The sequence below is a fragment of the Anguilla anguilla genome, chromosome 6 (genome assembly GCF_013347855.1).
Source record: "Anguilla anguilla isolate fAngAng1 chromosome 6, fAngAng1.pri, whole genome shotgun sequence".
NCBI lineage: Eukaryota > Metazoa > Chordata > Actinopteri > Anguilliformes > Anguillidae > Anguilla > Anguilla anguilla.
Window position 1 is genome coordinate 7,171,600 of NC_049206.1, and position 12,150 is coordinate 7,183,749.

Consider the following 12,150-nt stretch of genomic DNA (forward strand, 5'->3'; position numbering starts at 1 on the left):
AAATTAAACACAGTGCGCATTACACCAACTGCAGTAGTTATACACTGTGTATGTACAGACACACATACACGCGCGCACACACACACACACACACATTTAGAAACCAGGACCTACAAATTTACTGGTAGGGCCAGGGACGGTTCGTGTGTCGGACCATCAAAACCGGGCTGAGCAGAATTAAGAGAAGTGTCATCAACGGGATCTCATTTAAAAGCACACGATAGAAGCCTTTGATCAGAAGGACAAACTTATTCCTGGCCTGGGTCAGAACTGCCATTCATCTGAAATCTGTTAGAGGTGTAACCTGTTTCCTTTATGGTTCTATTTTCGAGTTTTGACAACAAGCGGTGGCAATGGGGGCAAGCTGGTCCTCTTTTGTGCTATTGTCCTCTCATCAACGTTATTCGTAGTGTACAGATGAGTTTGAGTCTCATTCCCACTATGAGGGGCTGTGCACAATCTTCCTATTCACTAAAATGTTTTTTTTTTTTTATTATTTTTTTTATTTTTATGTTGGCCAAAAGGAAAGAAGAGGAAAAAAAAAAGTACTGTGGCCCGTCCAGCCAGCCCCTAAGATGGATGGCTCCAGACAGGCTTTCCCGCCATAGCGCACGCTCGTGCTGAGATGCCCTAATCACACACACACTCAGAGGTTTACACTTCCGCGGGCTAGCGCCATGCCGTGGGTATTAACCAGCGCTCGGATGCAACTGCACAGGGAGACGCAAGATGGATGAGCGGGGAGCGCTGGCGAGAAGTGACGCTAATAACTTCTGCCTGTGCCCGGAGGCGGGGGAGAAAGAGAGGGAAGTTTTGCCTTTATCTGAGCGGGGAGGGGGGGGGGGAGGGGGACCATTAGAGGCACCTTCTCGGAAGTCGACGCCGGACGGACGGAAAACATCACGCCGGTTCGGCGGTGTCGCGGGGCCTTGAGAAATTGCTCTGGGAGAAGTGCGAGGCTCTCGCCGGCTGCGCGCCCGGGGGAAAGTTTCAGAAGTTCTCTGACCCCGTGATTCGCGCGTTTACCGCGGCGCGCGACGCTTCCTCCCACCGAAGTACTTTCTGAAGCGCGGCGCCTGCTCTGTTGCGTTTTCGCCGAAAGCCCCCGCGGAAAGTTCCGGAAAGTGCTCTCTGAGCCGCGCTGTGAGCACATATGCAGAGCGGCATCTGATTGCTTTGAGCTTCATCCGGCGCCCTTCGGATGAAGCCAATAAGGGCTTTGTGATTAAACCCAGAGATACCATTCGCTGGGAGATGTGACTCACAGCACAAAAATAGGTTTTCGTGGGTTTGGATGGTGTAAATGGAGTGTCAGATCTAAACAGAATGTACCCAACGTGTCTGGGGCACACAGATCCCTTCTGTCATTGGACCTGATGCCTAGCCTTACCTGGGCAGTAACTTACGATACAAGCAGGGATTAAAGTCAGACTGTCTGTACTATTCAAAATTCTGTTCTTAACTTTGACAGTTAGAATCAGTTTGTAGTCTTTGTTTTCACAACAGTCACAGCTTGACAAATTCTGCAGTCAACACGCTGACTTTGCCAGCCTGGTTGTGAAGAAAAACGGTTGCAGCGGCAGTAAAAGTAAATCCAGCTCAAGGAGAAGGGAGTGGAGTGGCCAAAAGATGAGGGTATTTCAGTGTAAGCTCTTAGGGCCGGCTTCATGGACACAGATTAAGTTTAGTCCTGGACTAAATGGAATTTTCTATGGAGAATCCCCATTCAAAATGGAAATTAGTCTCGGATCAGGCGTAATCTGTGTCTGTGAAACTGGCCCTTATTCCTTTTCTATTTTGAGCCATTGCTCCATTCCATTCTCTTTCACGAAACCCAGGACGTGTCTTCTGTTTCTCTCTCTCCCCCCCCCCCCCCCTCCCCCCCCCCTCCAGTGCCCCCCTGGCCTGAGCCCCATGAAAGACGGGACGGGGTGCTACGACCACCACATCGGCATCGACTGCTCGGACGGCTTCAACGGCGGCTGCGAGCAGCTGTGTCTCCAGCAGCTGGTCCCCTTACAGGAGGACCCCACCCTGTACAACATTCAGATGTTCTGCGGGTGAGCTAACAGCTTTAGCCGCTACAGCTTCAGCGGCTGGTCCCATTAGAGGAGGATCCCACCCTGTACAGCATTCAGATGTTCTGCGGGTGAGCTAACAGCTTTAGCCGCTACAGCTTCAGCAGCTGGTCCCATTAGAGGAGGATCCCACCCTGTACAGCATTCAGATGTTCTGCGGGTGAGCTAACAGCTTTAGCCGCTACAGCAGCTGGTCCCATTAGAGGAGGATCCCACCCTGTACAACATTCAGATGTTCTGTGGGTGAGCTAACCGCTGTAGCCGCTACATGGCGCGCACAGTGACCGTTTATTAACTTCAGCTCCAGAGGAAGTTTTAATTAGCGTTAGCTGCGGTCTTTCACAACCACAGTTTGAAAATCACTGAGTGCCCCTAAATTAACTTGCCGAATTGTGAAGGAAAGTAGCTGCGCTAGCATTTATTTGTAAGCCAGAGTTATGGGCAAGTTTTGGCATGAATTTAGGTGTGCATTTTATATTTTAGGTCAACAGGGTATTCATTTGAAAGTATTTATCCGTTATGCAGTTCAAATCGTACTAAAAAAATGAACCTACTTTCCCCACAATGCGTCCGTATTGAGTTTATAGTGAAATGGCACACATTTTTAATTGCTTTGTTATTTCATAACCTGATTTCATTTATCTAACCAAAACATTTTTTTTTTCAAAAATGTAAAACAATCGTCATTATTTTAACATTAAAAGCTAATGAGGCAGATTCAGTCCTGCCACATCCACTGGGCGGCTGGGAGATGGGGGGGGAGGGGGGCGGGGGGGATAAAACTCATTAGCGGCATAATGACTCTTGATTGATTGATGGGTTAATTGGTTAATGCTCGCTCTGTTATTTCTGATTATCTAATTAGCGGCTGTCTCCTAAGTGGCCAAGGGAATGTCCTGCGTTCTGTGTGCCCGAGTGACTGTGGACTGAATCAGCGTTCATTTTAATTCCACGCACCGCTGAAACGCATTAACACATAAATAAACGAATGCATTAAAAATGGATTTTATGCCCGTTTTGAACGTGCCGCTACATCTTTTCGTAATGAATAATGCATGGCTGGGGAAGCCACGACCGTCGAATACGATCTTTCACTCTAATTCACCGCATTTAGAATGCACGAGAAACAGTGGCTCAGTCAGGGGCATTGGTTTGCGTTGGTTTCATGCTTGTGAAACAAGTGTCGTTTACCCCCCCAAAAAAATGTGTCAACTTGATGGCACGTGTACCAAGAGAATAATTTAATCATTGATCATTGATTATTGTAACCTAATCAGAAAAATGTGGCAAAGGATGAGAAATTGCTGAATTTTTATTTTTATTTTTAAATTGAGGTTTACAATGCAACAACATTTTAATATGATCATATTAATATTCATCAGAATATGAACGGAATAATGCAGAACGCTATAACATAGCTGGGAAGCTAGGTATGCTATCCCGCCAAGTTATGGCTTGGTGGATCAGCACGCAACATACCTACATAAGACTTCACACAATCATAAGTGATGAGGATTTTTTTACAGGAAAAAAACAACAAACATACGTATCTCTCCTTAATTTTTACCAAGTTCATATATTAAATAGTCTGCCTGCTGCAACCCAGCTGTACCGTAGCCAATCAAACATCCGGTACTGAAACGCCAACTTCTCATGGTGCCAGATGCCTTTGCATGAGCAGAGGAACTCATGCAAAAAGGAAAAAAAAAAAAATACAGCCAAGCGAGTTGAGAAAATAATTGAAGTTATGTATAACACACAGCTCAATTAATTTTAAATAGAGAGGTAGAGCAGCATGCTGCCTGGTGTTTCAACAAAAGCCATTTCTCAAGGGAGCGTTGCCGCTGTGTTTGTTTTTTTTTTTTTCCTTCTTTCGCGGAAACGCGAAAGCTCGCACGCTGCCTCACGCCCACACGGCGCTCGGTACGCCTCTCTCTTTAGGTGTCGCACTGCTAAAAGCAGTTCGTTCGGTTTTAAGGGGGATGAAATTATTATTTTTTTTTTAATGACATTTTAATACGACAGTTTATCGGAGCCTGTGGCGGACCGTCGTTAGCGCCTGGATCCCGCGCAACGCAGAGCCGCGGCGTCGAGAAGAAAGTGTTTCCAGTTCACGCTCTGACGGCGAGCGGCGGTGCAAGCGCTGCTTCTCTGCCTTTGATACGTCCCGTGGAAAAAGACGCAGAAAGAAAAATAATTAAAAAAATCCTCAAGGTTCCATAAATGTGACAGAGCAAGATCCGCAGAGGATTTGAATAGGGGATTATTTTACCTTTTTTTGAAATGTGATGATGCGTTTGCTTCCGGCACGTTAAATAGCGTAAATAATAAAACGTATCCTGGGTACAGGAAACATTACTGCCATGATTCTCGTGCTCTGATAAGACGTGCCTTCCATTTTCTCTTTCTTTAAAGAAAAAAAAAAAAAGGGAATAGGAGAAGCGTGGTGCTCAGAGGGAACATAAATATGAATGTGGGCTAGTCAGTCATAACTAGATAAAAAGCCTGAGCGGATGCCTGCTCGCTCGCGCGCTTTCCAGCGCCGCAAAGCTCTAAATGCGCAAGAGTCACAAATTCGGAGTGAAATTGCATCATAAAAGTCTGCGGCGCTCGCGTCGACCCGGGCAACGCGGTAAGAAAGGCAAACACTTTGCTCATTTAATGCCCCGGGAAGGGACATATGTCAGGAGCCTGTTCTTTCAGTAGGGAGCGTTGCTTGTTGCCTGGCCTCTGTTCGTTTCTAACACAGTGACATTTCAACTAGACTAACACACGCACATATACACACACACGCGCACACACGCACACACGCACAAATATATATATAACAGATGAAGTATTTGTGTGTCTGTGCTCCTCGCTCACATTGCTGCAAGCCTGCCTTAGTGCTGTGCTGCATTCTTCATTAGTTTGAATGGGTGCATACTCAGTCCTCCAAGGTCTTACTCTGTGGTGGAAAACACTCACTGGCTATAAAACAGAAAATCCATGAAGTCCATGAGAGAGCGATGTGTGACATTATATACCTGTGACAGATACAGGAAGTGTTGATCTATCATGGAAACATGCCTGTTGAGCCATTACAAAATAATAATAAAATCAAATAAATACATCATAATAATGTAGTAGAAGAGTATGAGTATTGTGCAGGAGAACGTTACCTTGGTTTCTGAACGTTCGTGTGCCAAGCCTCCCTCTCTCTCTCATTCATGGCAGTTCATCCAGTGTATCTGGAGATTTCAGAGCAAACAGCAGGTGAATTTAGAACAGCAGGTGTGAACAGCTTCTGAATATTGAATATTAAAATGTTTCATGCGTTAAAATTCCGATCTCGTTTTTGTGTGATTGAGAAATATCGAAGTTTTTTTATGTGATTATAATGATTATATTTAGGAACAAAATATCTGTCAGAAAGAGATGACTTGGTGGGAAAGAATAATATTTTAAATTGGATGGTCCAGGGAAATTATAGCTGTTATTTGAGATGCTTAGTTTAGTGCAAGTAATCATGAAGAAAATAGGAAGCTGTTGAAACAATATAACAACAAAAATATTTGCATTTAGTTATGTCCGCATCCTTGTGTAGATGAACGACGGAAATGCTGGGTTATGTAGTTTTTTTTAATTAAAAAGGACTACGACTTACTGGATTCTCATTTTCCGAGCGTGGCTTATCCAGTGTAGCAGCAGGAATCCGTCTAGGCCCGCCCACTTTGAAGAAGCGCTGGAGGGGCACCGTGAACGCCGGGCTCGGGTGGAAATGACCTTGGAGCTATTATTTATAATGTTGAATAATTAATAAAACTATTTTTGAGAGGCAATGTTCGGAATGGTTGGAGGACGGCGTACTGCTAGGAGGGCTGAACTTGTTAGCGGTAGGACTGACCTTACTGCTTCAGTGTGAAGTATATCCTACTGTTCAGATGAGTGAGGCTGTAGGTCACCCTCAATAAAGCCTTACAAGGGTATAATAATAAATATGATCCACTGCAGTATATGTATATATACATATATGTATATATATATATATATATGGAAGGCTCAGCAAGTATTCAGCCAATAATGATAGCAAGACATGATTAAATACCAGGAATATAAATAATAAATATAAATAATAATAAAAACACCCTGTTCTGTGGTTGAAGGCCACAGGCTTTCATATATTTGTTTGTTCTCCTCATCGACGGACCGAAACTTTGGTCCCTCCGCCCTCCCCCCTCCCCCCATCCCCCACCGCTCTCTCTGGAATGGCCAAACATTTTGCGCCTAAGCCGGACTGTTAGACGGCTGTAAGATTGGACGGTCTGTGACCAGGCGGCGGCGGCGGTACGCGCGGCGATGCGGGTCCCATTTGCATTCCGCCGGCGGAGATGCACCCCAGCGCTGGGTGACGGGTTGGGTCGCGGGCGGGGTCCCGGGGAAGGAGGCCGGGGCGACCCGGCTGACCCGGCTTTGATTTTTTCGGCGCCGGCGGCGTCACCGGGAGGAACGCGGCCCGGCAGGTAATCTGAGGGATCGATAGCGCAGGACCGGGGGGAGGTCCGGACCCGCGACCCGGGGGCCTGACAGAACGAGAGGCGCGCTTTTTTTATCACGGGACATCCTGACCCCCGACCCCCGCTGCGCCGTAAACAAAAGCAGGGGGGGGGGGGGGGGGTGATGAATGGGGAGACGGGAACACAGGCGGCGGGCTGCTCTGTATGCCCCGCAGCTCCCTCTCACCAACAGACTCATCTGCCTTAATTAACGTTCGCTAATACGATGTTCCGCACAAAAAAAAAATAGCCCTTTTAATCTCCGTCGTTTGCTGTGGGCCGGGCACGGATGCTGACTCGTCGATCTCGCTTACGGGACGGGGTGCGTGTTCACATGCTGATGCGCCTGTTTCCTGTTCAAATTTAGGTCACCTAATTATTCGCCGTCTGAATAGTTTTCTGTTTCATTGTACTGTTTTAAAAAAAAAAAAAAAAAACCTGATCTGCAGCACAGCAACGACTCGACGAGATCGTGACACGCACGTCAGACCTGAGCCGCGTCAGACCTCAGCCGCGTCAGACCTCAGCCGTGTCAGACCTCAGCCGCGTCAGACGGCGCGTGGACGTCTCGGTCTCAGAACCTTTACACAGGCTCTGCGAGAGAGGCGGAGCGGGATTTGAGAAGGAAGCACGTGTTGTGACCTGGCGCTGGGCAGGTCAGTGCGCAGCCATGCGCAGCCGTGTTCATCCTGTCCGGCTGCAGTCTGACCCCCCCCCCCCCTCTCTCTCTCTCTCTCTCTCGTGAATACCAGGTGTTTTACATTTCTATTCCGCCTTTCTGGCCAAGGCCTCTCTGTCTCTCTCTCTCTCTCTCTCTCTCTGGAGGCACTTCATTCAGAACCACAGCCGCAGCTGGGTTTGTGGATTTAAAAGGTCTGTAGCACGCAGCGCTTGTCCTATCGGCCTGACGTCAATCAACACTCGTCCTTAGCGTACCCATAATGGAACGAGAGTGTTTTTTTGTTCGTTTTTTTTTTGCGTTCACAAATGCAATTTGGCGAATATTTTGCTTGATTGTCACAGTTAAGGGAGAATATTGGATCGAACGCCGCCCCCCCCCCTCGTCGTCCACGCCCTACTCACCAAGGTCCGTGAAGATTGGTCGATACGAACCATCGATTCTCTTACTGAAGAGGACTTTGTCTTCGCGCGTCCGCTGGAGCTGTCAGTCACGCCGCGGCCTTCCGTCGCATCGACGAGCGCCGGCGAGCACCCGCGGCAACGGTACACCGGCCAAGCGGCGGACTGCCGCTTTGACCTTTGACCTGGGCGCGAACGCCTGACGTCCTACGCGCGAAATCCCCCCCGACCGTTTGTGCTCCGTGTCCTGCTCAGGGAATGTCGTGCGCATTCGAGTGATAATTATCGCTGTCTGTCACAGTTAATCAGTCGGAAAACGGCTGACAGCCAATGGCAGAAACGTATATTTAGCGAATACCCCTGGATGAATAAATAACACTGCCTTTCCCCTCCGTCCCTGGGTACTGCTGTGTGCGGAGGTGGATATTTATTCATTTATCTTGCATCTTCCCTGGCTTGATCAATGGCAATCAGCTGCTCTGGAAGTTATTTTCGATCTGTTGTACAAGTCTCCGCTGATCTATCACCCCGGCCTTTACCGCCTGCTGCTTACAAAAAAAAAATAAAAAAAAATAAAAAAAAACCTACAGGTTATCATTATATTACAACAGGAATTGACCTGCTCATGCATGTTAATGAGCTGGGAGGTATTGCCAGGAGTAAGTCCCTCAGGTCCTGTAACATATTTCACCGGTCCGATACATGGCGGGGCTTCTAAAAAATGCATGACCCGGAGGCCTCTCCTCGACGCAGCCGAAGGGCCCCCCCCCCCCTGGTTTTTAACAAAAAATGTTGTTGATTTTGTGGCCACGGACCTGGGAGTAGCAGGACGGCTGTGGTGGGGTAGCAGTGTAGTATTATGGGTAAGGAGCTGGTCTTGCGACCCAAAGGTGACAGGTACGATTCCCAGGTAATGCACTGCCGTTGTACCCTCGAGCCAAGGTACTTAACCTGCATTGCTTCAATATATATCCAGCTGTATAAATGGATGCAGTGTAAATGCTATGTAAAACGCTGTGTAAGTCGATCTGCATAAGAGTGTCTGGTAAATTCCTGTAATGTAATGTAATGGTCCTGATGGCGGTCTCGGTGCTGTTTTCGGGTTGTGTCCCTTGGCAGCTGCATCGAGGACTACAAGCGGGGCCCGGACGGGCGGTCCTGCCAGCCCCTCTCCGAGGCCTGCACCGAGGGCCTGGACTGCGGGGACACCGCCGACATCCCCGCCAACCAGACCGTGTTCGGCGACCTCTTCTACGGCTACAACAACCACACCAAGGAGGTCACCTCCGAGCAGATCCTCAAGGCCACCTTCAGGTAAGAAGGGAACTGCAGGTGCGGGGGTTTGGGTGGGGGGGACAGACCCACCCTGCAGAGAGTCCACCCTGTACCCTTCTCTCATCAACCTTTTGAAGCTAAGCAAGGTTGACTTTGGTCAAAAGGGGAGCTTGAAGAACAAATTTGCGGCGAGAAGTGGTGTTTTCTTTCTCAAATTTATGTATCCTTTGTCCATCCGGCTGGTTTTTCAAGGGAGCCCCAGTTATCAGGTTAAACTTTATAAATAGACTTTTTTTTCTGTTCCGATCCTTCTGGACCGATTAAAAGTCAACATCCCAGGCTCAGAGATGGGTTAGTGTTCCATCACAGGGGCAGTACATTCCTCCGCCACACGGGGCACTGTCCCATAGAAGGTGCTGTCCGTCAGCAGGGGATCCCGACTCACTGTGGTCATTAAATGGCACCTGCCACAGCTTTTCAAAGCCGGACTCTGGCATAAACACTCTTTCGGGGACACAGCCGTCCCTAGGGCCACACGACTGAGCTCTTAAGTGTTGGGTGTGATTTGTGTCGGAGAGCCTTGCGGCAACAAGAACATTCACGTTTAGGGCCACCAAGACCCCTAGGGCCGACTCTACATATTTCTAACAGCAGGGGTCTCAAGACCCATTACATTACATTACATTACAGGCATTTGGCAGACGCTCTTATCCAGAGCGACGTACAACAAAGTGTATAACCATAACCAGGAACAAGTATGACGAAACCCCTAGAGAGAAGTACCGGTCCAAGTGCAGGGAACAACCGCATAGTTCAACTTGGACCCGCGTCCTCGTAAAATCTTACGCCGTATGTTTGGCAGCCTGGTCACGCCCCTCACATCCGATTGGATGCACAGTTTCCGTACACCCTTTGCTTCGCCCCTTTGTCAGCTACCGCGAACGAAAATTGAGTTCTCAGTCGGCACACCTGGGTAGATAAAGGCCGCTCTAATAAGTATATTAGACCGGATGAGCTGGGTGCCGGTGTTGCCTTCTATCACACGGAGTGAAGTGAAGCGTTTGATTAAAGAGAATGCGGCTTTTGCATTTAAAATTCACAACCCCGTGTGCTAGAGAGGCAGGAGGCGGCTGAAGACCTTTTGAAAGCAAAAGGCGCCAGTATTTGCCCAGAATAATACAGAGAGATATACACATTCCAAAAAAAAAATGTCTCAAGACACTCCCACTACAGTGGTAATGGAAATGTACATTGATATGCACCGTAGACTTGACATGAAAGTAGTCTGTGGGTCAAAGATGATACCTCAAATATTAGCGTATTTGCACTGAAATGAAACGGGTTTGAATCGCATCAGTGACCGGCCCGGGGGTGGGCAGAGGGGGGGTTGGCCGGCACAGGAAACAGCGAGGCTCTGGTATTAGGACCTGAGATTTAATACATGATATAAAAATGGAATCGTACAAAAGCCCCTGCCGTTCGCTGAGCACCCCGTGGACTCATTCGAAACTCCCCTTTCGTGATTTCATTTCAATCTCTAACGTTTATAATTTATAATGCGGCACCACATTCATTGGTTCATTTTTTCTTGAGTAGCTCTCTCTTTTAATATGTCTGCTAAATGAGGTTTTTAAATTCAGTCCAGTGCTTAATGACACTGATTTAGCGACAGCCCTGCTCAAGGTTGTTGACAGAGGCTGCTTAAATGGCAGATAAAATATATTTATTTTTGGTCGGTGTCTCTCTATTTCTCTTTTCCTGCTTTCTCTGTTTTTTTTGTTGCTGTTTTTTTTTTTGTGGTGTCTTAATGTTGATTGGCAACCACAGGAAAACACTGTAAGGAAAGGGTGATTAATTCATTAAACGACTACAGTGCAGACAAGTAGATAAATGAGATGTAACAATAAATATGGATAAGAAATGAGAGGCGGGAGACTCTGAGTCACTTATCCGGGTACAGTCATTTGTGTTTTCATTCCAATTCAAATACAGCCGCTAATTATTTTTTTTGCTCACAGGCATAGATTATAGAGTTCAGCGATCGCCGAAATGAATAACAATAAAAATTTTGGTTTGCGTCGGAAAAGAGGAAAACTTGCATTTGTAAGTCAATGTTAAGGAGAGATGTTGATTGAATCGAGGCCCAAGGCGGCGCATAATCCGAAAAAGCATACATTATTTAACTTCGCCCATTTCGTATCTCGACTCGGTCGCACCTCAGGAATCATCGTACTATTATTCTGCCTTATTTCTGTGTGCTCCTTGTTCCTGTGGTGAATTATTGATAGTCAATGTGTCACTGTTGAGATAACTAAGGGACAGGACCAGCCGTTGGATAATTCATCGATCCGCGAGCGAGTTTGCATTAGGGTTTGATATTGTCAGGTGGCCTGCGGTATTGACTGGAAGAGGAAGTGGCTGTTGATTACAAATTGATAAGTCACGTGACTCGCATGCGCACGGCCATTAAGCCATAGCAGTCGTTTCAGTGCCCTCTTGCGATGGCATCATTTTGTTACCGTGCCTTTTTATCAAGTGGTGTAAAGCTACCGATTGGATTAGGTATGTGAAGCTTCTACTTAATATGCCCCATAGTGAGAGTGTATTTGATAAGTATGTGAATCCTATAGTAACGGCCCTGAAATGTATTATACTGTATAACGCATGCTATAACCTCCTGTTTGTGTCAGCCGTAATAATGAGATTAGGTGTGATTTAACTGTACTAGATGCAGATTAATAAGTCACCAGTGGCATACACAGCCCATGTAGGGATGTGTATGGATTGGATTCGGGAAGTTGTATGAAATTGTTTTTGAACGCTTATCAATTACCACAGGACGTAGGGCCCCCGGACCTCCGGGCCTCTCTCTCTTTCCGCTAACGGTCCCGAAGACAGGAAGTCACAAGGTCATCCGAAATCATCTGCGGCCGGGGAAATTAAATTTGGGGGCGCGGCGCATCCTGTAACCAGGGGCAGCTCATCCACTCAGGGCCCCGCGTGTGGCGCGATTGGCCGAGGCATGCGGACGAGAAAAGTTAATGTCGTCAAGGAAGCGAATCTCGAATGCTCCTCGCTGATCTCATTTAAAGACGTGGGGCCACAGGTTGGGGTGGGGGGGGGCAGTGGAGTGGACTGAGGTCATCTCAGACAAACTGAACCACGCCCTACGGGCGCCGACC

At 47.5% G+C, this 12,150-nt stretch overlaps 1 protein-coding gene across 5 annotated transcripts in view; it reads left to right on the plus strand.

The window, feature by feature from the left end:
• The window catches only part of astn1 (astrotactin 1), a 323,396-nt gene that overhangs the window by 172,701 nt on the left and 138,545 nt on the right, over positions 1-12,150 (plus strand). For all 5 annotated transcript variants that reach the window (XM_035422531.1, XM_035422532.1, XM_035422533.1 and 2 more), the window contains 2 exons: positions 1,894-2,060; positions 8,813-9,007. In XM_035422531.1, the coding sequence (XP_035278422.1) occupies positions 1,894-2,060; positions 8,813-9,007 (362 nt within the window). The remainder of the gene's footprint in view (positions 1-1,893; positions 2,061-8,812; positions 9,008-12,150) is intronic.